At 35.9% G+C, this 25,924-nt stretch overlaps 1 protein-coding gene across 1 annotated transcript in view; it reads right to left on the reverse strand.

Annotated features, from left to right (window-relative positions):
* Positions 1-25,924, reverse strand: part of SLC15A5 (solute carrier family 15 member 5) — an 89,054-nt gene that overhangs the window by 10,350 nt on the left and 52,780 nt on the right. The window contains exons 6-7 of the mRNA XM_032158990.1: positions 24,978-25,166; positions 17,020-17,149 (exon numbers count right to left, since the gene is read on the reverse strand). Of these exons, the coding sequence (XP_032014881.1) occupies positions 17,020-17,149; positions 24,978-25,166 (319 nt within the window). The remainder of the gene's footprint in view (positions 1-17,019; positions 17,150-24,977; positions 25,167-25,924) is intronic.

Raw genomic sequence — 25,924 nt, forward strand, 5'->3', positions numbered from 1 at the left:
TGGCAATAAGACATAGTCATCCAAGAAGTATTGGATGCAGTGCAACCCGCTTGACCAAAAATAAAACATTATAGGTGAGTATGAGTTCTGGGGGGTGCCAGATAGCCATGTATGCTTGACACTGTAGTCTGTAATCACTCTATCTAGTCAGAGTGTTAGAAAACCTAAAAATGCTATAAAGTTCTCATTGTAGCCTAGCAGTCTTGGGTTTAATGGGTCACTTTAACTGTAGACTTTAGCAAAAATATCCACATACACTCTCAGTTAGTAAACACTACCTCTCAGCAAATCTCTTTTGAGGATGACTAAACAGAAAAAGGGACAATATGGGTAAGGAAAAGTGACTACGATGCATGTTATAACTGTTGCTTACAGGAAACACCCCGAACACAGAATGACAAAGCTTAAAATAATAATAATAATAATAATAATAATATAATAATGAACGAGAAACTCATAAGACAAAGACAAAAAATACTGGAAAATACTAATCTCAGCAAAGTTGAATTCAAAGGAAAAAACATTTTAAAGGGACATTGAAAATTTTTTTATATTGATAAAAAACACAATTCAAATTGAAGATATGCCAGTGGATTTCCCTTAAGTAATGAAATCATAAAAAAATTTGTTGTCTTTTGGAAAAAATGATATATAGGTAATTCTTATCAATGACTATAACACATTCTTGTCAGTTTTTGATCAAATTGTCAAAGAAGGGATGTAGAGAATTAAATAAATGTGATTGATAAGTGTTTAATAAAGATCACAACATTGTTTAGTATGAAGAAAGAATATTTCACCCTCTTACAGAAGTTTCAATAACATTAGTAATAAACTAAACCTCCAAGAAATTGAAGATATGCCTCTTGGATAACTAACTGGTCAATGAAAAAATGAAACCCACAATACCAAAGTATTTAGAAAATGAAGAGAATGAGGAAATTGCATTTACACATTTAGAGATACAGATATAAACTCTACCCAGAAGCACATTTAAAGGCACAAAAGTTTTCATTTTTAAAGTCAGAATTAAAATAAATCAGATAAACATGCAAGACAAAAAATTAGGAAATGCATAAAACAAATCTAAGGAAAGTAGGAGTAAGGAAATAGAGATGAGAACAGGAAATCAATGTATTAAACATTTTTAGATTTAATAGTTCAAAGAGATGATTCATTGGAGAAAATATGACAAAATAAAGAAAACTGGCAAATCCAATCAGAATATATAACAAGAGATACAGAGGAGATAACAATGTTTAGTTATGCGTATGCTATTTTACAGTCAAAACTCTTACGGAAATGAGATGAGTACTTAGGTAAACATTAATTGCCAAAGTTGAACCAAGAAGAAATGGAAATACTTAATGACCAATAATGGTAGGAAAAACTTACGAAGAATTACTTTTTAAAAAGAGACATTAAGATCCCTACCAAAATTCCAATGACACTTTTCACAGAAATAGAAAAAACAATCCTAAAATTTATATGGAACCACAAAGCACCACAAATAGACAAAGTAATCTTGAGCAAAAAACAAAGATGGAGGCATCACACTACCTGACTTCAAAATATACTACAAAGCTATAGTATCAAAATAGCATGGCATAAAAACAGACACATAGACAAATGGACCAGAGTAGAGTCCAGAAATCTGTGCATTTACAGACAACTGATTTTTGACAGAGGTGCCAAGAACAAGCTGATATGTTTAGGCTTTGTGTCCCCATCCAAATCTCATCTTGAATTGTAATCCCCACAATCCCCATGTGTCAAGGGAGAGAGCAGGTGGAGGTAGTTGAATCATGGGGGTGGTTTCCCCCATGCTGTTCTCATGATAGTGAGTGAGTTCTCAGGAGATCTGATGGTTTAATAAGGGGTTCTTCCCCCTTCACTCAGTATTCTCCTTCCTGCTGCCTTTGAAGAAGGTGCCTTGCTTCCCCTTCACCCTTCACCACAATTGTAAGCTTCCTGAGGCCTCCCCAGCCATGCTGAACTGTGAGTCAATTAAACCTCTTTCCTTTATAAATTATCCAGTCTTGGGCAGCTGTTTATAGCAATATGAAAACGGACTGAAACACAAACAAAGGAGAAAGTACAGTCTCTTCATTAAATGGTGCTGGGAAAACTGTATATCTACATGCAGAAGAATGAAATTGGACGCTTATACCAGATACGAACAAATAAACTCAAAATAGATTAAAGGCCTCAATGCAAGACATGAAACTGTAAAACTACTAGAACTGTAAAACTTCTGACATTGGTCTAGGTAATGATTTCTGGAATATGACAACAGAAGCATTGACAATAAAAGGAAAAATAGACAAATGAGAATGTGTCAGACTAAAATATTTCTGCACAGCAAAGGAAATAACAGAGTGAAGAGATAACCCACAGATTGGGAAAGATATTTGCAAATTATATATCAAGTAAGGGCCTAATATCCAAAACATGTAAGGAATTCAAGATACTCAGTAAGAAAAAACCCAAATAGCTAATCAAAAATTGGGCAAATGACCTGAATAGACATTTCCTAGAAGACATACAAATGGGCAACAGGTATATAAAAAACTGTTCAATATCACTGATCATCAGGGAAATGCACATTAAAACCACAATGAGATATCACGTCACACCAGTTAGAATGTTACAAAAAAGATGAAAGATAAGTGTTGATGAGGATGTGGAGAAAACGAAACCTTAGTACACTATTGGTGAGAATGCAAATTAGTACATCTATTATGGAAAGCAGTATGGCGGTACCTCAGTAAACTAAAAATAGCATTACCATAGCATTACCACATGATCCAGCAATGCTACTACTGGATATATATCCAAAGGAGTTGAAATCAGTATATCAAAGAAACGTTTGTAAATTTTAGGATACTCTCAGTTTGTTGCAGTACTGTTCACAATAGCTAAGATATGAACACAACTGGAGTGCCCATCAATGGATTAATGCATTTTAAAAAGTGGTATATATACACAATGGAATATTCAGCCTTAAAAAAGAAGAAAATTCTGTCATTTGTGACAATATGGATGAACCTAGAGTACATTATGCTAAGTGAAATGAGCAAGACACAGAAAGACGAATACCATATCATCTCACTTATATGTGGAATGTAGAAAAGTCAAACTCACAGAAGCAGAGAGTAATGGTGGTATTACCAAAGGCTGAAGTGGGGAAGGGGAGTGGGTAGGGGAAGGGGAAATATTGGCCAACAGGTACGAAGTTTGAGTTAGACAGGAGGAATTAGTTCTGGGGATCTATTATACAGCATGGTGACTATAGTCAATAATAATGCATTGTATATATCAAAATTGCTAAAAGAGTAGATTTTAAATGTTTTCACCACTAAGAAATGATAATTATGTGAGGTGGTGGATATGCTAATTAGACTGATTTGATCATTCCGCAATGTATGCAGGTATTGAAACATTACATTGTACCCCATAGATATATACAATTACTATTTGTCAATTAAAAATAATATGCAATTTAAGAAAAAAAGAGAGAGATTAGGCATTTTTAAATTTTCACAGAAAAAAATAGATCTTTTCTCTGGATCTTTCCAGAACATAGCAAAAGAATCATAATTGCCAACAAGTATTGTTTATTGCACATATATAAAGATGATTTAATATTGAAAAATTTATTAATTAAATGCACCCTACTGATAGGTCCAGTTTCTTATGATTAAGAAATATCATAAGGTGATCTTAATAGCTACTTAAGAAACATTTGATACAATTTAAACTGATTTGTTTACCTCTTAGAAAACAAGAATAAAGTTTTTGTATGAGAAGGAATATTCTTTAAGATCACCTTTATTATCCTACAAATATACTTAATAAAAAAATAAGATATCCTCATTAAGATCATGAGCAAGATATAATGTGACTGTCTTCTGGTATTACCATTGCCCTGTAAGCTCTGGGTCCTGAGAAAGATGCAAAGCATAGGAGTAAATATTGGAAATAAGGATAAAAATTACATGTACTTGAAGATTAATTTTGCTGAATAAGTAAAAGGGTCAACTGAAATACTCTTATAAATTTACTAAGTTTATGAAATTGGATGCAGATGAAGACATACACATTAATAAACAGTAATAATCTCCCTGTATAACAATGATCACCTCAGTGAGTTGTAATGAGGGAAAATGATTCAGTTCAAATAGCAAAAAGGAAAAATGTATAAAATGTCTATGATACTTTCAACAAGAAATGATCAGGATATATATGAAGAAAAAGCCTTACTGAACTCAATTTTGAAATATTAAATTTAAAAAGTATGTTATATACTTGGACCACTACCTGTTGCAAAAACTTTAGTTTTTCTAAAATTAACTTACAAGTTTTACTCATTTTATTAAAATAAAAATAGGATTGGGGTCCGGGTGCAATAGCTCACGCCGGTAATCCCATCACTTGGGAAGCCAAAGTGAGCTGATCACTTGAGGTCAGGAGTTCGAGACTAGCCTGGCTGGCATGGTGAAACCCTGTCTCTACTAAAAAATACAAAAATTAGCCTGGCATGGTGGCAGAAGCCTGTAATCCCAGCTAGTTGGGAGGCTGAGGCGCGAGAATTGCTTGAACCGGGGAGGCAGAGGTTGCAGCACTCCAACCTAGGCAACAGAGCAAGATACTATCTCAAAAAAAAAAAAAAATTGGAGAAAAAATAGTAAAAATGTGAAATTCATCTAGAAGTATAAGCCATGGAGAATATGGTTTTCATAAATAAAAGATAACCAAAAAGATAAGTATGAGTAATAACTGATATAAACTATATATCATAAAATTATAATAATTAAAAGGAGAGTGATACTAAGCTAAAATAAAGAGGCAGCTGAATGGAACAGGACAGAAAGCCCTGAAACAGTCCCAAGATCATCTAAAAATATGTTAAAATATGTAAAACTGATTAGTTTCATTTCACTTACTGTATGGTTGTGAAATATTTAAAGTTTAACCAACTTTTCACAACGTATATTAAATACTGTTGTGAATGTTGGTTGTTTGAAGCAAATAAGTATTTTCTTTAATAAAGCCAAAATGAAATCCACATGAATAATAAAATTAATCCAAAATGTGAAACCATTAAAACTCTACAACCATAGATAAATGCAATGAAATTAATCATAATGAAAAAGATGGAGAGATTTGATTACATATAGCAGCAAAACTTGTATAAAATAAATTTATGAAATAAAATGCTGAGTTAAAACTGGGAAAATACTAGCAATAAATATGACATAAATCACAATATTCTTATAGTATCATGAGCATATATAAACTGACAAAAAAAGACCAAAAGAAAAATAGGCCAAGAATATGACTAAGCACATCATAAAAGAGAAAAGATAAAAATGTTCTATAAACATTAAACATTTCAGTTTTACACTCTAAAAATGCAAATTAAAGTAGCAATGGAATATAATTTTTTCCAATCAAATAGACAAAGATCAAAATATTATGCTAAGGGCTGAAAATATCTTGAGGCAAGTATTATCATTTCACAATGGCACATAATTGATGCAGTCTTTTAGAAGTCAATTTTGCTTTAATTCTCAATAGTCTTTAAAATATTTATCCTCATTGAAGGAATAATCCCATTTCCAGGATTCTAGTCTAAGGAGGGAATAAGTTATGTACTTAATGATTACAGAAAAGGATGCTTACCTTAGTAATATTTATAGCATGAAAAATTAGAAATAACCTAAATATTCCATAAGAAGGGAAAGGTGCATATATAAATATATATATATACACACACACACATATACACACATATATATACACACATATATACACATATATATGCACCTTTCCTCACTTCAGCAATATGTCACTCCATCTCCCACCAAAATCAGAGGTTTACCAGATACTTCAAGCATATGTGACATTAAGTGCTATAGCATATTGCTTTTGATTCAAGGCAGATTTCTGTTATCTCTCTTTGGAGAAAGATGCAATATTTCCCCTCTTTACAAACTACTGTTTTATTCTGAATGTAATGGAATTATGAAAGTCTTAAAATGTGCCTTTTGGAATCTCTTGAAAAGATAGTTGGAGACAGTGAGCAATTATTTCCCTCAGACTTCATTAGATTTTTTTAAGTTATTTTGTAGTGCTGATGTTCTAGCAAAAGTCCAAAATTGTCGAGACAAAACTGAAATGGATTTTATACTCTGCTTTATCTGAGGCACGCCTTCTACTTCACTATGTACTTTTTGCTTGGGAGCGAAAAAGGGTGCAATTAAAAAGATGTAACAGTCTGTCTCCAGGGTGGATGTGCTTCTGTACCACAGGAAATAAAACTAGTGTAGTAAAAAGAGCTTTGGAATCAGGAATCCACCATTGCTATGTGATTTGGACAACTTATGCAACTCTCTGACCTTATTTTCCTCTTATATATGATGGGGCTACAAATATCTACCTCCAAAGAATTGTTGTGAAGATGTAATGAAATAATATCTTCGTGAAATGCATATAGCAAGGTCTGCATATAACTGACACTTAATAAATGTTAATTTCTTTCCTTCCTCCTTTCAGTGACCTGATTTAAATGCTTCATTTGAGATTCATAGCTCTCCTACCTGAGTTAATTTTTAAAACACATTAATTTTCATGATACCTGAAGGAAATAATACCTAACCACTGTATTCTAACTTTGACTTTTCTACCAGTTTTTCATATTTATCTAATAAGGACTCAAATTTTTATTACCCTCAATTTATAAACAAGAAACAAAGGCACAGAGCAGCTGAACTGTTTGCCTAAAGTCATGGAAAGGGGACAGAATAAATATTTGTTGAGTGACTGGATGAACTGAGATTGGGCCTCAGATCTGCACATGCTCAATACTTTGCTCTAGATAATAGTGCCTGCATCACGACTTTAATTTGCATTTCCAGATCTTGGGAATTGTGGATAAAAATGAAGTCAGGTTGCTGTTTCCAGGAAGGAACACTGTGTCTTTCAAAATTGTAGGGAAATTGCTAGGCATTGTTCACCTGAACTGCAGAGAGAACAGGCATGGGTGGTATTTGGCATAACTAGCTTTCTTATAAGGGTGAGTTCATTCTCTTGAAGAGCATTGGGAGGTAAAAACCCATCAAGATAGTGTGTTCTCATGATGATTTCAATGAATTATCATGGAAATGAGTTTTAGAAGAGAGGTAATGCTTTGTGATAATAGCCCGATAATGCCATTAGCTATGAACTGTAATTGTAATAGCATTAGTCAAATGAATATATTTGATATTAATTTGAGTGTCAAATATTTCTATAAGGTTCTTCTTATTAATTAAACATCAGACTTGACATTATTAATTCAGCATCTAGCAGTGCTTGCACATAGTAGGAAACCAATGTGTATTTGTGACTGAATTAATAAATCAGTCTATAAGTGGGGTTATTTAAAATAGTAAAATGTTGAATTTAAATAATTTTATGGATATAACAAAACTGATTTTTGCCCAGAACCTGCTTATTTGTATAGTCTGTTCTTCATTTGCAACTCTACTAATAGTGTAGATATAATAATTTCATAATTTTAGAAGAAAGTCTTTCTTATCTTTTGCATATTTGGAGGAAAATAAACTTTAAGAGTAGAGTTTGTGCCTTTCATCCTGTGTCTTGTGCTCTTTAGGCTATTTAGAAATCTATCAGACATCTTTATGCCTGCATTGAGCTTCTGAATATCACTGGGCAAATTCATGCTTTAGGTAGTTTGGGATCACTCTTCATGATCACCAACATCAACTGGGGCCTTCAACACCACCAGCAATATTTTTTTTTTGAGACGGAGTTTTGCTTTTGTTGCCTAGGCTCCAGGCTGGAGTGCAGTGGTGCAATCTCGGCTCACTGCAACCTCCGCCTCCAGGGTTCAAGCGATTCTTCTTTCTCATCTTCCCGAGTAGCAGGGATTACAGGTGCATGCCACCACTCCTGGCTAATCTTTGTATTTTTAGTAGAGACAGGTTTCACAGTGTTGGCCAGGCTGGTCTCGAACTGGCCAACAGGTGATCCGCCCACCTCAGCCTCCCAAAGTGCTGGGATTATAGGCATGAGCCACTGTGCCCAGCCACCACCAGCGATCTTAACACTTGTCTTCTAAATCATCTTTTCATACCTTCATAATAAGTTTGTAATCCTTGCTCTTCCAACTCCCCATTCTCATCCTATTCCCTTTGCTCTCACAGATGGCCCACTGCATACCTCATTAAAAAAATGGGGTGTGCCAAAGGAAGGCTCCAGGATCTTTCCAGTGTTAGAACTATGCATCTGTGTGCACCTGTGCCTATCTTCTCCTTTCTGTCTTCTGTTTCAGTTCAGGAAAGAAGTATTCACCTTCCAATAAGAAGTCACACTCTCTGAGTTGTCCCTGACCAAGTCCAACATTCCTTTCCTCAGGGCATTAGCTCCATCAATTCTCTGTTCTTTCTCTTGCATTTTTAACTTCTCCATTTACACCAGGTATTCTTATCACAAAAATACACTCAAATGTCTCTCAGAAATGAAGTATTAGGTGTGGTGGCTTTTGCTATATTCCCATCTACTGGGGAGACTGAGGTGGGAAGATCTTTTGAAGCAAGGAGTCCGAGACCAGCTTGGGCAACATAGTGAGACCCACATCTCTAAAACAATGAAAAAAAAAATTAGCCACTCAGTGGTGTGTGCCTATGGTCCTACTCCAGAGACTGAGGCAGGAGGATCCTTTGGGCCCAGGAGTTTAAGGCTGCAGTGAGCTATGATCATGCCACTGCACTCCACCCTGGATAACAGGGCAAGATCCCATCTCTAAAAAACCTCCCCAAAATAAATAAAATAATAAAAGGGTATCTTGAACCCACACCTAAGGTTTTAAATACAGGGTTCCCACTTAAATTTGAATTTTAGAATGAGGAATTATTTTTTCGTATAAGAAGGTGTATGCATTTTTTAGTATAAGGAGGTATGTCCTCAATATTGCACAGGACATTCTTAAAGACCAAAAAGTTATTTGTTTACCTGAAATTCAAATTTAACTATATATCTTGTATTTTTATTCGCTAAATCTGGCAACTCCACCCACATCCCCTTCTAGCCATCATGCTATCTCTTAAATCTTCAGTTTCATGTTCTTCAAAAGAGTTCTTTAAACATGATGCCTTTTTTTTTTTTTTCATGTACTGGACATTCATCACCCTAATCCAATCTAGTTTTCATTTCACCACTGAAATGTCTCTTATTAAAGGTATCAGTGATCATAGTGTTGCTAAATTTTATGAATACCTTCCATTCTCCATCCTACTTGATTCTATAGTAGCATTTGACACAATTTACTGTTCTCTGCTTGAAACCATCTTCTTTCTTATCTTCAGTGAATATACATATATGCATATACATATATACATACATATACACACATATATGTGTGTATATATACATATATAATTCCCTCCTTCCAGCTTTCTGGCTGCTATGTATTTTCTGTGGCAAACTAGTTCCTTTCCATCCAACCTCTAATGTTGGGGCTCCTTTTTCTCCTCATTCTTAGTACTCACACTACGTAATTTCATTCACTTCCACAGTTTCAAACATTATTTTTGTGCCATAGAGTTTCATAGTTATATCTAAGAAAGACCTTTTTTTCTGGCCTCCAGATATTTCTATTTGGATGTCTCACAGGTATGTCGAACAATGTGTTAAAAAGCAAATGGATGGCAACTTTTAAAGTCTATTCTTCTTCCAGCTTTTTCCATTTAGTAAATGGAATCTTTGCCCACCCAGTAGCTCATGGCAGAAACTGGAATGCTTTCCTGACACTACCTCCTCCCTCTTGCATCCTACTGTCTCCTGACTTTCTCAAAACCATTGCTAAGATGTTGATTCTACATCTAAAATATAGCTTATATGCATTCACTTCACTCCATCTGCCTACTTCCTCTCTAGTTCATTACTATTGCAGACTTTCCTGGATTACTTCAATTCTACCTCCTTGTTTCTCCCAAATTATTCTTTCTTCCCTCAAAAATCATACTGGATCCATAATGATCTTCCCAAAACACCAGTAGATCATTGGTGTTTTGAATGTTACCATTCTTATCACATTCAAGTAAAAGTAAAATCCCTGTATTCAAAGATCCCACGTGATTTTGCCCCTATCTAACTCTCCAATGTGACTTCATGCCATTTCCTCCTTTTTTGAATATTTTCGTCTTACTGGCCTTCTCTGGGTTCCTCTTATGCACCTACCAATTCTTTGTTTGTGGGCCTTGATATATGTGCTGTCTACCAGAAAAACCTCATTCCGAGGCTTACCAAGCTAAATTGCACTCATCTTTCTAGTTTCAGCTTCAATACCATTTCCAGGTACTCCTAGTATGCATGTGCATGTGTGTCTAACTCTACCTAGACTTATAAATTTGCCATGCATAGGAGGCTTCATTAATTACATGGGTCCATGAGGCCAAGAAGAATCTCAGAGCACTTTCTAATTTCATCTTCTCCTAATCTCCACCTGGAATTGAAGCTGAACAGGACAACTGAACTCTGCAAATATGGAATCTATTCTTTTCTGGAGAATTAAGTGCCATACCGAAACATCATATCTATAATACATCTAGTCAACCTGGAAGATGCTGAGGTCCCACTCAAATTAAGATAACAGCAAAATCATTATTTTTTGTGCACCTACATTTAGCTGGTGATTTTTATCTATTTCTTCTAGTCCTCATAAAAGCTTGAAAGATAAGTTACTAGTGAAGACTAGAAAGAGAAACAGACTCCATTTTAGAGAAGGAGAAACTGGGACTCAGTATGGTTAAGTAATGAGCTCAAGATTTAGGAGCTCATTGAGAGCTGAGTTGAGTTTGAATTCAGGTTCATCTGACTCAAATATCTGCCTTTTCTATCTCTCGTGAGCCAATAGCAATGGACTGTTGCTTTCCGCAGTCTGAAGCTGGCTCTTTCTTGATGCTGTTATAAACTCAAAGTCCTCTGTGCAGCATTAACTGTGGAGTAAAAGGTTAATGATATAGAATAAATTGTATCTGAAATACATAAAACCATTGTATGAGGGAGGCTTTGCATCTAATTCTGACTGAGGACCATGAGCAGGGTTTGCCTATGGGAGTTTCTGGGGCCCTGCTGACTTAGCCGCAGGAACAAAGGCACTAAACCAGTTGACAAGTAGAGTATGGGCCTGGCTAAGGGTGAATTACGGCAGTAGGCCACTTATTTTCCCCTCTGAATCTAAAAATCTGTAAGCCCAAATCCCATATGAAGTTGGACCCGAGGCATAGATCTGAATTTGAAGAAGCATATCTCTTAGATAATAGGCATGAGCCCATGAAATGCAGTTGGAATACTTTTCCAGATGCATAAATATTTTCTTCAAATTTACTGCAACTGCAAATTCTTGTTTCAAGAGTGACTCAGTGATTCATGCTGACATAACTGTCAGTGGCCTCAATAATCATAGATATTTAAATGAGTCTTTTAGGAGATCTCATTTTTAATTTAAAATAATCTTGATGGAAATCAAACAGCTACATTCTTTGCCCCTTTCCCGAATTTTGAGGAGAAGGAACTTGTAGGGACAAGAAGATATACCATTTGACCTCTTGATTCTGCCCAGTTATCCCTTTTTTTTCTTAAATATTTTGCTTCGGATCTTTTAATCGCCTGCATGTCTATAACTAACATGTCATTTTTTACTGAATTCTGTTTTGTTATTTTTATGAAAAGGTTTAAGTTCGAATTCGTTAGTGTGAGGAAATTGATCTTGCTGCTAATGGGATAGAGTTGAAATAAGCAGTCTGACTGACTTCTTCATTCCCTTATATTAGCATTGCTACTTTTAGATAAACTATTCCTGAAATGATTAGTGTAGGAGGATGAGTTTAGTCTTGTATCTTCTCCTTTAAAGCACTCAGAGTTAGAGATCCCAGAAGGATCAGTTTTCTCACTTGTACTGAAAATGTCACTCTAACAGTTATCTGTCTGCACAGTCAAGTTTTGAGAAATCTTTTGAATTTACCGCATTCACACCATTCTCCATTATGGTGCTAAAAATGACTAATGCAGCTTGGAGACTGGAAGACTGTGATAGCTGATCTTCTTTTCCAATCGGGTATACTAACATTCTCACACACACACATGCACACATGCTCAGCTGACATGAATCCTTAAAGGTTGAAAATATCCTATATACTAAATGAAATGCTGAAGGATGTAGGGTGCCTAAATGTATAATTATAGTGTTTGTTTCATTATGGTCACTTATGTCAAAAAAATTTTTCTGATTGTTTGAGTGGACTGATCTTGTTTTTGGCCAAATGAACCATTATAACGTATGGCAATTTTATATTTAAAAATAATCTCTGGCATAGAAAATTTTCGAATATCTTATTTGGTTTTATTCTCTCATCCTGTCTGAGAAAAGTGAAGTACAATTTCTGTTTTTTATTAAGAAAAACCAGTTTTAGAGGGATACTGACCTACCCAAAGCCATGCTTATGGTCACTCTCTTTTAGGGACTTTATTTATTATACCAGTATAGGATTACTCTAACCAAATCATCTAAATGAACCTCGTTTCTTTCATTGAGGAATACTATTCTGATGGCTAAAGGGATTGTCACAGAGACTTATCCTATTTCCAGAAAAACATATGAAAAGTCTCCTGTGATGTCATTTAGTGAATGATGGAGAAGTATGTGGGCTGAATGATAGTAATTAGGTGAATTGGGAACTGATTATATTCAAAAGGAGAGGATTAATGGATTGTCATTAACTTGCAATGAGGTCTAGGAATTTTCTGTAAGACTCTTTTTTGGTCATGTCCAATTCAAAAATTTTATCAATTACCTGGAAGAAGTCTAGGAACTTGCTTACCAAATTTGCAGATGACACAAAGCAAGTAAAGAAGTAAAGATTAGTAATTCCCTGGATGACACAGAATCAATTTTCAAAAATGTCTATTACTTAGGATGATGGGTTGACATTTATTAAAGTTAAAAATAAAGTGCTGCATCTAATTAGAAAAAAGAACTGTGATGAGTAGAACTGAGCTGAAAGCAACTCCTGAAAATTAAAAAATGTTTCAAATTTTAATTGACCATAAGCAGGATTTAACTGTGAGAAAGTCAACAAAATCTCTGTGGGCATTCAGAGAGAGAGAGTCCAGATTGATAAAAGTAACATACTTATCCTGATTGTACCCATTTTGTACCCTGGTTGTACCCATATTGTGTTTGATTTTGGAAGTCATATTTTAAGAAAGATACTGACAAGTTGCTGTTTGTTTAATGGCTGGAGGGGCCTTGATAGAGAAAAATCAAGGAATCATGCAATATGAAAAGACTGGAGTGGTTTGTCTATAAAATAGAAGGGGTCATGACTGCCATCTTTATTGAACACTTACTATGCATATTAATTGCTTAATCTTCAGAACAACATAATGAATTATTTATTATCATTACTGAAATAGAAACTGAGAACACATAGCTAGACTACCTGGATTCAAATTCAGGTGGTCTGACTCCAGAACCTATTCTCTTAACCACTATACCATATTATTTCTGTAAGTATTTATCAAATGTTTGAAGAGCTGCTATGTGAATGGAGAATCGGACTTACTCTGTAGAACATAGTGATCAATAGATGGGCACACTCAGGTTATATCTCGAAGTAGAGAATTTTTCTGGGCACTAGATTATGCTACTATATCTTGTATTTTTTGTACAATGTTAGACTAGTTGAGATCTAAGGCAACATTCAACTCTATGATTGTAATTTATTGGGATTATAATTTGATATAACACAGTATTATTATAAACTGGAAAGAATACACTTAAAAGAAAATGTAGCTTAAATTGATTAGTGGTAATTTAAATGGTGTTCTCTTGAGCACAGTTTAGAAAGTGCCGCACCCCACAACCCATCTTGCTAAGATGTCCTCACCATGTGTCCTTGGTAAATTTCCTTTGATGCACACCAAATTGTGCCAGAATTACATAAACTTTTGTTTCTCTACCTTTGTACTGTATCTAGAATATTATCAGTATTATACAGACCTCTATCCAAAGAGGTTATATTGCAAAAGTAACAAATGTCTTTAAAAACCCTTACATCTGGGGATTTCTACAAGTTGCTTGGTGTATTGAAATCAATATTGGAACTGGTTTCAGAATGCTAAGAGGATTAGATCTCTGTCAGCTACCAGTTGTGATGACTAGAGAACTTGACTTTATTTTTTCTGCCTTAATCGTTACATTAAAAAAAATTAGAATAATAATATAAGGTTGTTTTAATAAACGCAATAATGCAGGCAAAAGTTCCTGCTATACTATGTAGATTCCCAATAAAAATTTAGATTTTCAGTGAAATGCTTTTGTAAGAATAGTGTGTGATTAAAAAATTTGCCTGGACTGATTCCTGGGAGGTAATCTAAATCCTTTCAACTTCTTGAGTGGTTGGAATGTCTGTTATTCATGGTGGGACCCTCAGTCCCCACCTGATAGTTTATGCTAATGAGGCAACTCAGAATGGAGAGGGGCCCATAGATAATTTATGCTAATCAGATGACCCGGAATGGAGAGTGGGCAGCCAGGAAGACCAACCACATGATCAGACTTCGAGCTTTCAGCCGCATATACCAGCCCAACTTCTGGGGAGCAGAAGGAGGATGGAGATTGAGCTCACAATGATTCAATCAATGATGCCTATGTGATAAAGTCTCAATAGAAACACTGGGCACTGAAGCTCAGGTGAGCTCACCTGGTTGGCATTATTCTTATATTGATGTGGTTAGCACATACCTGGGGATGAAAGAAGCTCCACTTTTGGAACCCTCCCAGACCTTGTTCCATGTGCCTCTCCCTTTAGCTCATTCTGATTTGTATTCTTTTACCATAATAAACAGTAATTATAAGTATTGTACTTTTCTAAGTTCTGTGAATTATTCTAGCAAATTATCATACCTGAGGGAGTCTGTGGGGATCCCCACATTTATAGGCAGCTTGTCAGAGGTGATGACAGCCCTAGGAATCTCCAAACTTGTGGCTCGTATCTACAGTGAGGGTAGTCTTGGCCGGGTGCAGTGGCTCATGCCTGTAATCCCAGCACTTTGGGAGTCTGAGGCAGGCGGATCACGAGGTCAAGAGATCGAGACCATCCTGGCTAATATGGTGAAATCTCATCTCTACTAAAAATACAAAAATTAGCTGGGTATGGTGGTGTGCGCCTGTAGTCCCAGCTACTTGGGAGGCTGAGACAGGAGAATTGCTTGAACGTGGGGGCGGAGGTTGCAGTGGGCCGAGATCATGCCACTGCATTCCAGCCTGGGTGACAGAGTGAGACTCTTTCTCAAAAAAAATAGATAAAAAAAATAAAGTGAGGATAGTCTTGGGGAGAACTTAGCCAAGGTTGTTTGGTCTAACTCTGGGTAAGTTGCTTAAGCATGCATATGAAACATTTAGATTTATATAAAAGATAAACTGGTAGTAATATTTGACTTTGCAGTTCTTCATGTATATGTCAAATGTGATTTGATTCTAGAAATTTTATTTTAGTAAATTTTTGGAAATATCTTCACTGAGTAGTGCAAAGAAAGGAAACACGTTCAACACTGAAAATGTTTCAGGTGTGAGTATAGGTAAGACTTTTCAAGGTTATCTTACAAAACCTTAATGCCAGTGCTTTGTCTCTAGCTTATGTACGAAGAATCTGAGCACTAGAGAAGTCAGCAACTTGCTGCCGTTCACACAGTTAGCTATCGCAGTTTGAATTTGAGTTCTTTGAGAACTGAACCATATCTCACACAATTCCATGTAGCACATGGCCTAGTACATAGTAAATATTCAACACACACTTCAGCTTAATTTTCTCAGATAACTAAGGAAAGGGCAGAGTTTGGCCTTGTCAGTCATCAGTTAAGGATTAGTAGGTTTCTTCCCAAGAACTCTGCTACTGTATCTATCATTGGCTTTTTCACTTTTAATTTCATTGCTTCCTTGTACCCCTGGAAATTTCCTGAGGGCTTGCAAGTGTTTATTTTGCTTGCCTTGGTATCACCAGTGCCAAATATGGTGCCTGGAACAGAATGGGTCCTTGATAAATATTTTTTGAGTGGAGGTTTAGTATTAAAAGGAGTGTCTCATTCATAGAAGTTGATTTTTTTCCATAGTTTGAAAGCAGGTACATTAAATTTGTCTGTTATAAGAGAATAGAAACTAACACTTTCTTTACATCATTTTCAGTGCACAACAATAAGTATTTTTGAAAGTAGAGAACACACTTGTGATCATTTCCATAAAATGAGCAAAAGTGCATTGAAATTAAATTAAATATATATCAACATTTTAGAACAAAATTTCAAAAGTCCGGATTTAAATTTTGTCATCCTGTCTGGCTGTTGTTTTTACCAACACGTGCAACCAAAGAGTGGTTATTTAAAATTTGCTTTAATCTAATATTTGCTTTAGTAGGTACTTTAATATTTCAAGTAATATTTGAATTTTTCAGATTAGTTGTTTCTCCTGACCAAAATCTCTACTGGGAAAATTTTAAAATATTTATTATTCAATTCACAATTTCTCTTGGATTGCATAGACAAGAATTGTGGCAAATCATGACGAAAAAAAAAAAGATCATTCAGGTACCCTATCCCCTATATTTACACAGGTCTTACTTTTTCTGAGGACTGTCTATGCCAGCTGTGAGGCATTACTGCATATGGCCTCATTGAAAGATCTAAGAAGAATATAATGACCAATTTGTTTTAAAATACACTAAGGACAGCATGACATTCTGTAATTACCTCCTCCTATCAAAAGAAAAACAATACCCAGAAATTAATGAATACAGCAAGAGTGTATTTCCTATCTTAATTCTATCTTAATTGCAAAAGTGGATCAATTAAAAAAAAAAGACTGCACTGGCAAAGCCCCTCTCTTAAGGTTTGGTCTCCCCGTTCCCTAGTCATCAACTCAATGTATATAAGCATGCCACGAACCTATTTTTATCTTCTGAGATGAGATACACCAACTCCACCAGCAGTGCACCTGTGAAACAGCCAAATCCATTGAACAGTGTCAGAAAATTCATGGAGGTTCCTCTGACGGTGCTTGGAACAAATCTGTATGATATTACAGAGACTGAGAGAAAAAGAGAGGTCAGAATTTAGAACTTTCTCCTGAAAATGCTTTCATAGAGACTGTTCAAATTGATGTTGATCATATATCAAAGAAAATTTACTGATACAGTAAAAATTTGGGTTGGACTTTGTTAAGGTTACTATAGTAAGATATACTGTGATACAATTTACAGATGTCTTCAAGGAATAAAATAAGACAAAAATATACCTTGACCCAGCTACAAGGAGAATTTGATTAGTTAGTAGTTGAGTGTCCTAATGTATTCACCCTAATTTCACTCCAAATTGAGTATTTCTGATAAATTTTGGATAGAGGTATGGCCTGTATTAGATAATATCATGACAATCTATCAATTCTGTGATTCTGTGTAATTCATTAGGTTCCTTATAGAATACTTGTATTGTATAAAATTTGCATCAAGGTTAAGAGCATGGGCTCTGGAGTTAGACAAGATAGTATTAAAATACCATGTCAGCCATCTACTATCTCTGTGATTTTAGATAGATGACTTAAACTTTCCAGCCTCAATGTCCTCCTCTATGAAATGGGAATAATATCATTATTCACTTGCAGAGGTGCTGGGACACTGACCTGCAATACTACATGTAAAGTGCTTAGTACAATGCTGACTTGTAGGTCCTGAATAAGGGTTAGGTATTTTTGACAGTATTAATCTTATCAAATTGAGTAGCTCCTACTTGTGCAGGCACTGTACAAAGCCCTTAATATGCATTATCTCATTTCAGGAGAGGTGCTCAGAGAGAGAGACAATAGCTTAAGCATTGGATCTCCAAAGTGGTTATCTTGCCTTCCCAAGTCATTTTTTGGGTGCCAGTAATGATAGTAACAAGAGGTTAAAAAAACCACGAAAAAAAATTTTTTAAATTTTCAATTAAAAATAACTTTCTTTTGAAATCAGAAATAGATGAAAATAAGTATATGAGATTTTGTACATGCCATATAAACATAATACATTAAAATGCATGACAATCTTAGGGATATGTGATAAAATATTCGATGTTTATTATAATATGATATTTGCGATTGCTTCAAAATTATACAACAAGAAGGAAAAAAGATGTGAATGAGAGTAGAGATGAAACAAGTTTTGGCTATGAGTTGAAAATTATTGATGCTAGAAGATGGATACAGGGGAGTTTATTATACTAATCTCTATTATATATGTTTGCCAAAAAATCATAAGGAAATACACTAAATAATATTAACAGTCTTAGCTTTGAGTGGTTGAATTACTGGATTTCTAATATTCCTCTTACCCTTTTGTGCTTTGCAAATCTTTCCACAATGAAATCATAAATAAATATTACAGCTCATTTTAAAAAGAAAAGTGATGATAGAAAACAGATGTGCAGTCACGTGTGGCTTAATGATGGAGACATGTCCAGAGAAATGTGTCATTAGGTGATTTTGCCATTGTGCAAACATCGTGGAGTATACTTACACAACCCTATATGGTCTAGCCTACTACACACCTAGGCTATATGGGTAGCCTATCACTCCTAGGCAACGAATCTGTACAGCATGTGACTGTACTGAATACTGTTGGCAATTAGAGCACAGTGGTAAGTATTTGTGAATCTGAACACATCTAAACACAGAAATAGTATGGTAAAATATGATATTATAATCTTATGAAACCGCCGTCATACATGTGATCCATCATTGATCAAAATGTTGTTACGTGTTGCATGACTGTACTGTAAACACTAAACCTTTAGTTTCCTTCTCTATGAAAAGTGAGAGATCTTATTATCTCCTCCCTCTCCTCTTGGGAATATTTACCCCTGGTTTTTTGTTTGCTTGTTTGTTTGTTTGTTCGTTTTTCATACTTTGCCGCAGGAAAACTCTGCATTTCCCGAACTTTTCCGTGATCTTACTAGCACATGATGTAAATGTATTAATGCTCCTTCCTTAATGTAAAATCTCTGTTTTACTTTCAGTGTGTCCTGCACATGTCTTGATTTATTTATCCCATAAAGATTTAAAGGAGTCCCGTTTTGTGCTTCAGGAAAGTGCTCAGTGCTGGAACTGAGAGGTGGGAAAAGGCATCAGTTTATCTTTCCTGGACTTTAAACTCTGGAGCACAAACAGCACATTATTTAGTACAAAGGGCAGTGCTAAATGTGCACTTTTTCCACAAACTCTGATTGGAGATGAAGATAATAATGGTGATAGGTAAAATACTGTGGAGAAGGGCTTCAAATGTTGGTGGCAAGGTAACACAGCTCTTTGTGTAGTACCAGTCACCAGCAGGAGCCTTGGAGTATTTTCAGAAAGATCCAAATGGGAGTATGAGAGGAAGCCTGAATAGGCTTTGGGAATAAATGATTCACAGTTATAAAAAGGATTTGGCTTATAAACTTTCCTTTCCATAAGTACAAGGAGACAAGCAATGAGCAGAAAGAGTAAGTAGGCCTATTTCTTTCACTAAGAAAAAGCAGAACATACAAGCCCATTATTACTCTGCTAGTTAATTATTAATCCTATGCTTTTCTCTTGCTAGAACTTCTGGTACGGTGTATAATTCATGAACACACTTTGCCAGCTCTCTGCCTGCTGGTTAATCTCTCTTTGGTGTCATTTTAGTCGTTTTTGAAAACCTCCAGTTCCCTTTTATAGGACTTAGCTTTTCAAGTCCTCGAATCTTCATTTTTAGGCATCTACTTGCGTGTTCTGATCTTTTGAAACTTTAGTGATCATTAATTTGATTTTTTTTAGGCTCCGAGATACTTCTTTTAGCCCATTACAATGTAGATAATATCAATAAGCCTGTCACTATTCTAAAGTTCCCATTTTACTATGAAGACACAATAAAAAATATTCAATGTGTACATGAAAGCTGGTCTTGTTGCCAATGAGCACTAAAAATGTGCCTCCAGGTAGTAGCTGGTTAGTGCTTGCGAAGATGCCACATCACAGCATATGAAGAGTCTTCAAAACACAGGGCCATAACCACCTTCCTAAGACACCTGGTACTGGGGACTTATTGCTGGAAATTTTTTTTTTTTACTCTAGTTGTTCTTAAACAGTTAAAATGTGTTTATTGTGTTTGGTGAAAAGTTATTTTGAACATGTGGAGAAGAAGTACCACAGTCCCAGAAAATGGAACTTTATCCTGTTGCCATTTTTAGACCATTATATCTCCCTTAACCCTAAAAAACTTCAGCTTTGAAGCTCATGTTATCAGATTATATCATCTACTTCCCTTTCATGCTGTCATCTGCCAATCTGTAGGACATTTTCCTCTTTTTCTCAGAGTTGTCAGTTCCTCTCTCATGGTCACACTCTCTGGTACTACTGCTGCCTTAATACCTGGCAATTTTACTATACATATAGATCATCCTTCCCACCTTCCATCCTTTCAATCTTGGTTGTCCAGTTCCTTGACCTCCAATGTCCTTGATCTCCAATCTACCTTAGTTTCCACTCCACTCACACCCAAGGTCATGGCCTATGCCTTGTACCTCAGACCAGTGGTTGGCCAACTATGGTCAAGTAATATTCAGCTTGCCACCTATTTTAATAAAGTTTTATTGGAACACAGCCACACTCATTTATTATATGTTGTCTATGGCTGCATTCATACCACAATGGCATAGTTGAGTAATTGTAACAGAGACTGGCCTGCAAAGCCATGTCTTGGATCAATAACTGTACCTACTCCATAATCACAATTTTGTGCACCATCCTCTGATTAGAGCCTTCTGTCTTCCCAACTTACTCTCTACTACTCAACCACAGAAATCCTGTAAGCTCTACAATGGCAGAAATTTTTATCTTTTTTTTTTTTAACTGATGTGTCTAAAGCTTCGAGAACCGTATTAGGCACATTGTAGACACCTACACAGTATTTTTTGAATAAACAAACATAGAGTATGAGACAGCTGAGGTGTACACTGCTAAAATTAAAACATAATTTGAAAAGTTTTCTACTGCTTTTTTTTTTCTAGCTCATCTCCAACGTATAACATGTCTTAGTAGGGTAGACTATGTCTACTGTCATTTATGGAGTGATTCACTGTGTTTCCTTGCTCAATGCCATCAATGTAGGACACTGTCAAAAGTTTGAATAATATATTTTTATTGTACCATATAGAAATAACCATAGATTTAATTCTTTTGTTTCTTCAATCAAAATGTATTTATTGATCACCTATTTTGTATATGTACTTTTTGGAAAGGAGAAACATACATTGATGTCAGGAGTGTATATTCTTACAGTGAGAGGCATGCAATACAAATATAAATAAAGTAATTTCAGATTCTGACAAGTGCTATTTAAAAAACCAGGGTAATTAAGTGGAAAGTGATGGAATGGTCAAGGAAGCCCCTCCAAAGAGATGACCTTTGAGAAAGCTCAATAATGAGAAGAAGCCAGTCATTTGAAAACAGAGGAAAGGGAATTCTGAATAAAGGATAAAGCAAGTACAAAGGCCTTGGGGTAGACAGAAATCTAGCATCTTAGAAACACACACGTTTCTGGGGATGTGGTCAAGGGGCAGAATATAACCAAATGTAGATGGAACAACACGCGGAGACCAAATCGTGTGGAACATTATTCACCATTGTGAATAATTTATCTCTAAAACTCTACTGTGGAATTTCAATCAGGGGAATGATAGAACTTACGTTTTGAGAAGAACACCACAGCTGTTTTGAAGAGAATGGACTCATGGGGCAGGAGAGGACGCAGGGAGAAAAGTTCAGAGGCTCTGGTCGAATTGGGGCTGGAGATGATGGTGTTGTACGCCAGGAGGAGAACAAAGGGGATAGTGAGATGTGGCCAGATTTAAGTTCTATTTCAGAGTAAAAACAAGGACTTGCTGTTGGATTGGAGGGGAAAGGTGAGAGGAAAGGGACGGATCTAGGATGAATCAAGTGAGAGACAGTTCTGCTTATGATTCCAGGTCTCCCAGCTGTTCAGGTGGTTAATGGCAGAAAGACCTGGGAACAGAACACCTGTGCTTCTGTTCTGAGTCTGACACTATTAATTCATGTGAAACATGATAATAATATTAGGTTGGTGAAAAAGTAATTGCGGTTTTTGCCATTGCTTTTAGTAATGATAACAACAACACATTATAACTGCTAATTATTGAATGCTGTCTATATACGGGGCACCGTGGTTTTTGCTTTACATAAAATCTTCCACTTAGTCCTTTGAACAACTCCCTGTTTTATAGATGATGAGAAAAGCCCAGAAATGAGGAATAATTTTCCCAATGTCACAGAGTTAGTCAGTGACAGAACTGGGTTTGAATTCAGGTCTATCTGACTTTAAGACCATAGAGCCTAACCTCTATGCTGTACTGTCTCCCAGAAGGATAATACTTGATTTTATAGTTTGAAATACCCTTTCATATTTTATGTCATTTGATTTTCAAGGAGTAGTCTCTCATTCCCATTGACTCTTACCCTATCAATGCTGTGATATAAAGAAGAATGCAATTATTTCTATTTTAAATATCAGAAAGTGAGGATTAGAGGTTAAATGAGTTCCCAAGTTTATGTAGGTAGTAATGGAAAAGCTAGATATCAGACCAAATTCTTTCAGTCCCTGGTCCATGATCCCGATAGCAGATGAGTCAAGTGACTTAGTTAGACCTCAGTTAGGCCTGATTTCCTGAAGAGTAAATCAAGGAGTGGTGGAGTAAGTGATGGGTAGCACATGATCTGCCTTTTTCACAGTCACTGGTTTTCTATACCTCTCTGGCTTCTGTATGCTGAACCACTATTGCTAAGCTGGCTAGCAATTTCCTCCACATATTCACTCATTACCTTTACTCATTATTTACTCTATACCAGCCCAGAAAATTTTGGCTGACTACTTCCACACATTTTTGGGAATAACATCAGAGAAGATCACAAATATTTGTGTAGTAGCATTGCTTTACACTTCTTTTGTCTTCTTTGCAATGTTAAACAGTGAGGTCCCCAGTATAAAATCTCTTAATTTATGTATGCAAAATATATGGAATGAAATGATATACAATTATAAAAAAAGAAGTCTGACACACATATATATGAATATACTCCAACTTAATTTTATTTTCATTGTTTAATGAATTGCCTTGGTATCGTAAGTATGTATGCGTATAAATACATATTTCTTTTTTTTTTTTGAATTATATAAGTCTTTTTCTTTTTTTTTTTATTATTATACTTTAGGTTTTAGGGTACATGTGCACAATGTGCAGGTTTGTTACATATGTATCCATGTGCCATGTTGATTTCCTGCACCCATTAGCTCGTCATTTAGCATTAGGTATATCTCCTAATGCTGTCCCCGCCCCCCCACAACAGTACCCGGAATGTGATGTTCCCCTTCCTGTGTCCATGAGTTCTCATTGTTCAATTCCCACCTATGAGTGAGAACATGCGGTGTTTGGTTTTTTGTCCTTGCGATAGTTTACTGAGAATGATGTTTTCCAGTTTCATCCATGTCCCTACAAAGGACACGAACTCATCATTTTTTATGGCTGCATAGTATTCCATGGTGTATATGTGCCACATTTTCTACAAATACATAGTTCTTAAATATTTAAATATCTTTAAGGAGTTTGGAAACAACTTTGAAGATAATAGAATCATTGAAGATTGTAGACACAGATGGAATGGTTAGAATTGTTATTTAGGATGATTACTCTAAAATCCATGTGCCAGTTGATAGAATGGGAGAGATATTGGAGGTCGGAAGATAGTTAGAAGTTATAAAAATATTATTCATAAAGTATAATGGGAGCTTGAGTTACAATCAGGACTCCTACTACATGAAAATTTAAGGAGGATAGAAACATAAGATGTAATCAATTACATTGATAAATAGATGTACACACACATTACTGTATTGCAAGAAGTCACTGAAATATTGTGATAAATTGTAAAGTGGGTAGTTTAATTAATATAAGCAATCTAGATAATTCAGAAACCCTTGATATTTAATAAACTTATTTTGAACCTGTCTTATGAAACATTAGTGATCTCATTTAATCTAGTGTAATTTAATTCAAAGACATCGAGTTATCTGGAAAATTGGCTTAAATTTTCATTTCATTTGCATGTTTATATACTCTCAAAGAACATTAAGTGTCATTTTTGGAGGGGTATAAATGAGCTTTTTTTTTTTTTTTTTGAGATGGAGTCTCACTCTGTCGCCAGGCTGGAGTGCAGTGGTGCAATCTCGGCTCACTGCAACCTCCGCCTCCCGGGTTCAAGTGATTCTCCTGCCTCAGCCTCCTGAGTAGCTGGGACTACAGGCGCCCACCACCACACCTGGCTAATTTTTTGTATTTTTAATAGAGATGGGGTTTCACCATGTTGGCCAGGATGGTCTTGATCTCTTGACCTCGTCCACCCGCCTCGGCCTCCCAAAGTGCTGGGATTACAGGTGTGAGCCGCCGCACCCGGCCTGTGAGTTTATCTATGAGTGAGAGTGGGGGAGGTGAGAGGAGGGAAGGGAGAAGAGAAGAGACTTTTCATCTTAGTGTTCTGGAGTTGTCTTCTGGGTTTTAGCAGAGATTTTCCTCCTGTGGTGTGTCTGACAAAATGGTTATTGCCTTTAATCAGGTTAAAAATCTTTTGTTCCATCTGCATCCAGGCAGAATTGATAATTGTTCTGTGCATGGTAGAGGAATGAGGAGAAATGAGATGTCTGTAAAAAAGTAATAAATAAATTTGCTTGAAGTATTGTTGGAACTCTCTAGGGGGTGAATAGATGACATACCACTTTAATTGTTGTGGTTAAAGTGATGTGTTCTGTGTAAAGTTTCAGTATGTTCTAACATTAGTTGAGAAGGTGTTTACTCACGGGCTGGGTTTACCAACGTTTCCGCCACTCCAAGTAAAAGATACTGAAGAATCAGGTAGAAACAGGGCATGGAGGAAACAGTGAGAACTTTTCCTGAAAGGGGCTGCTCCACTGGAGGGAAATGTTTTCGGTGTATTTCAAAGAAGCCAGCTATCATCACAGACAATGCAGCAAAAAGATTTCCAGCAACTGAAGGAAAATAATGCAAAAGAAAAAGAAGTTAAAGGAAGAGCTAGAGATTCATTTAATAGGCCATAACATTTCTTATTCATTAACATTAGATGTTTCTTTTTTTTATTATACTTTAAGTTCTAGGGTACATGTGTACAATGTGCAGATTTGTTACATATGTATACATTTGCCATGTTGGTGTGCTGCACCCATTAACTCGTCATTTACAATAGGTATATCTCTTAATGCTATCCCTCCTCCCTCCCCCAACCCCGCAACAGGCACTGGTGTGTGATGTTCCCCTTCCTGTGTCCAAGTGTTCTCACTGTTCAATTCCCACCTATGAGTGAGAACATGCGGTGTTTGGTTTTTTGTCCTTGTGATAGTTTTCTGAGAATGATGGTTTCCAGCTTCATCCATGTCCCTACAAAGGACAGGAACTCATGATTTTTTATGGCCACATAGTATTCCATGGCGTATATGTGCCACATTTTCTTAATCCAATCTATCATTGTTGGACGTTTGGGTTGGTTCCAAGTCTTTGCTATTGTGAGTAGTGCCGCAATAAACATACATGTGCATGTGTATTTATAGCAGCATGATTTATATTCCTTTGGGTATATACCCAGTAATGGGATGGCTGGGTCAAATGGTATTTCTAGTTCTAGATCCCTGAGGAATTGCCACACTGACTTCCACAATGGTTGAACTAGTTTACAGTCCCACCAACAGTGGAAGAGTGTTCCTGTAGGCAATACCATTCAGGACATAGGCGT

Source organism: Hylobates moloch, unplaced genomic scaffold (assembly GCF_009828535.3).
Source record: "Hylobates moloch isolate HMO894 unplaced genomic scaffold, HMol_V3 SCAFFOLD_8, whole genome shotgun sequence".
Classification (NCBI taxonomy): Eukaryota; Metazoa; Chordata; class Mammalia; order Primates; family Hylobatidae; genus Hylobates; species Hylobates moloch.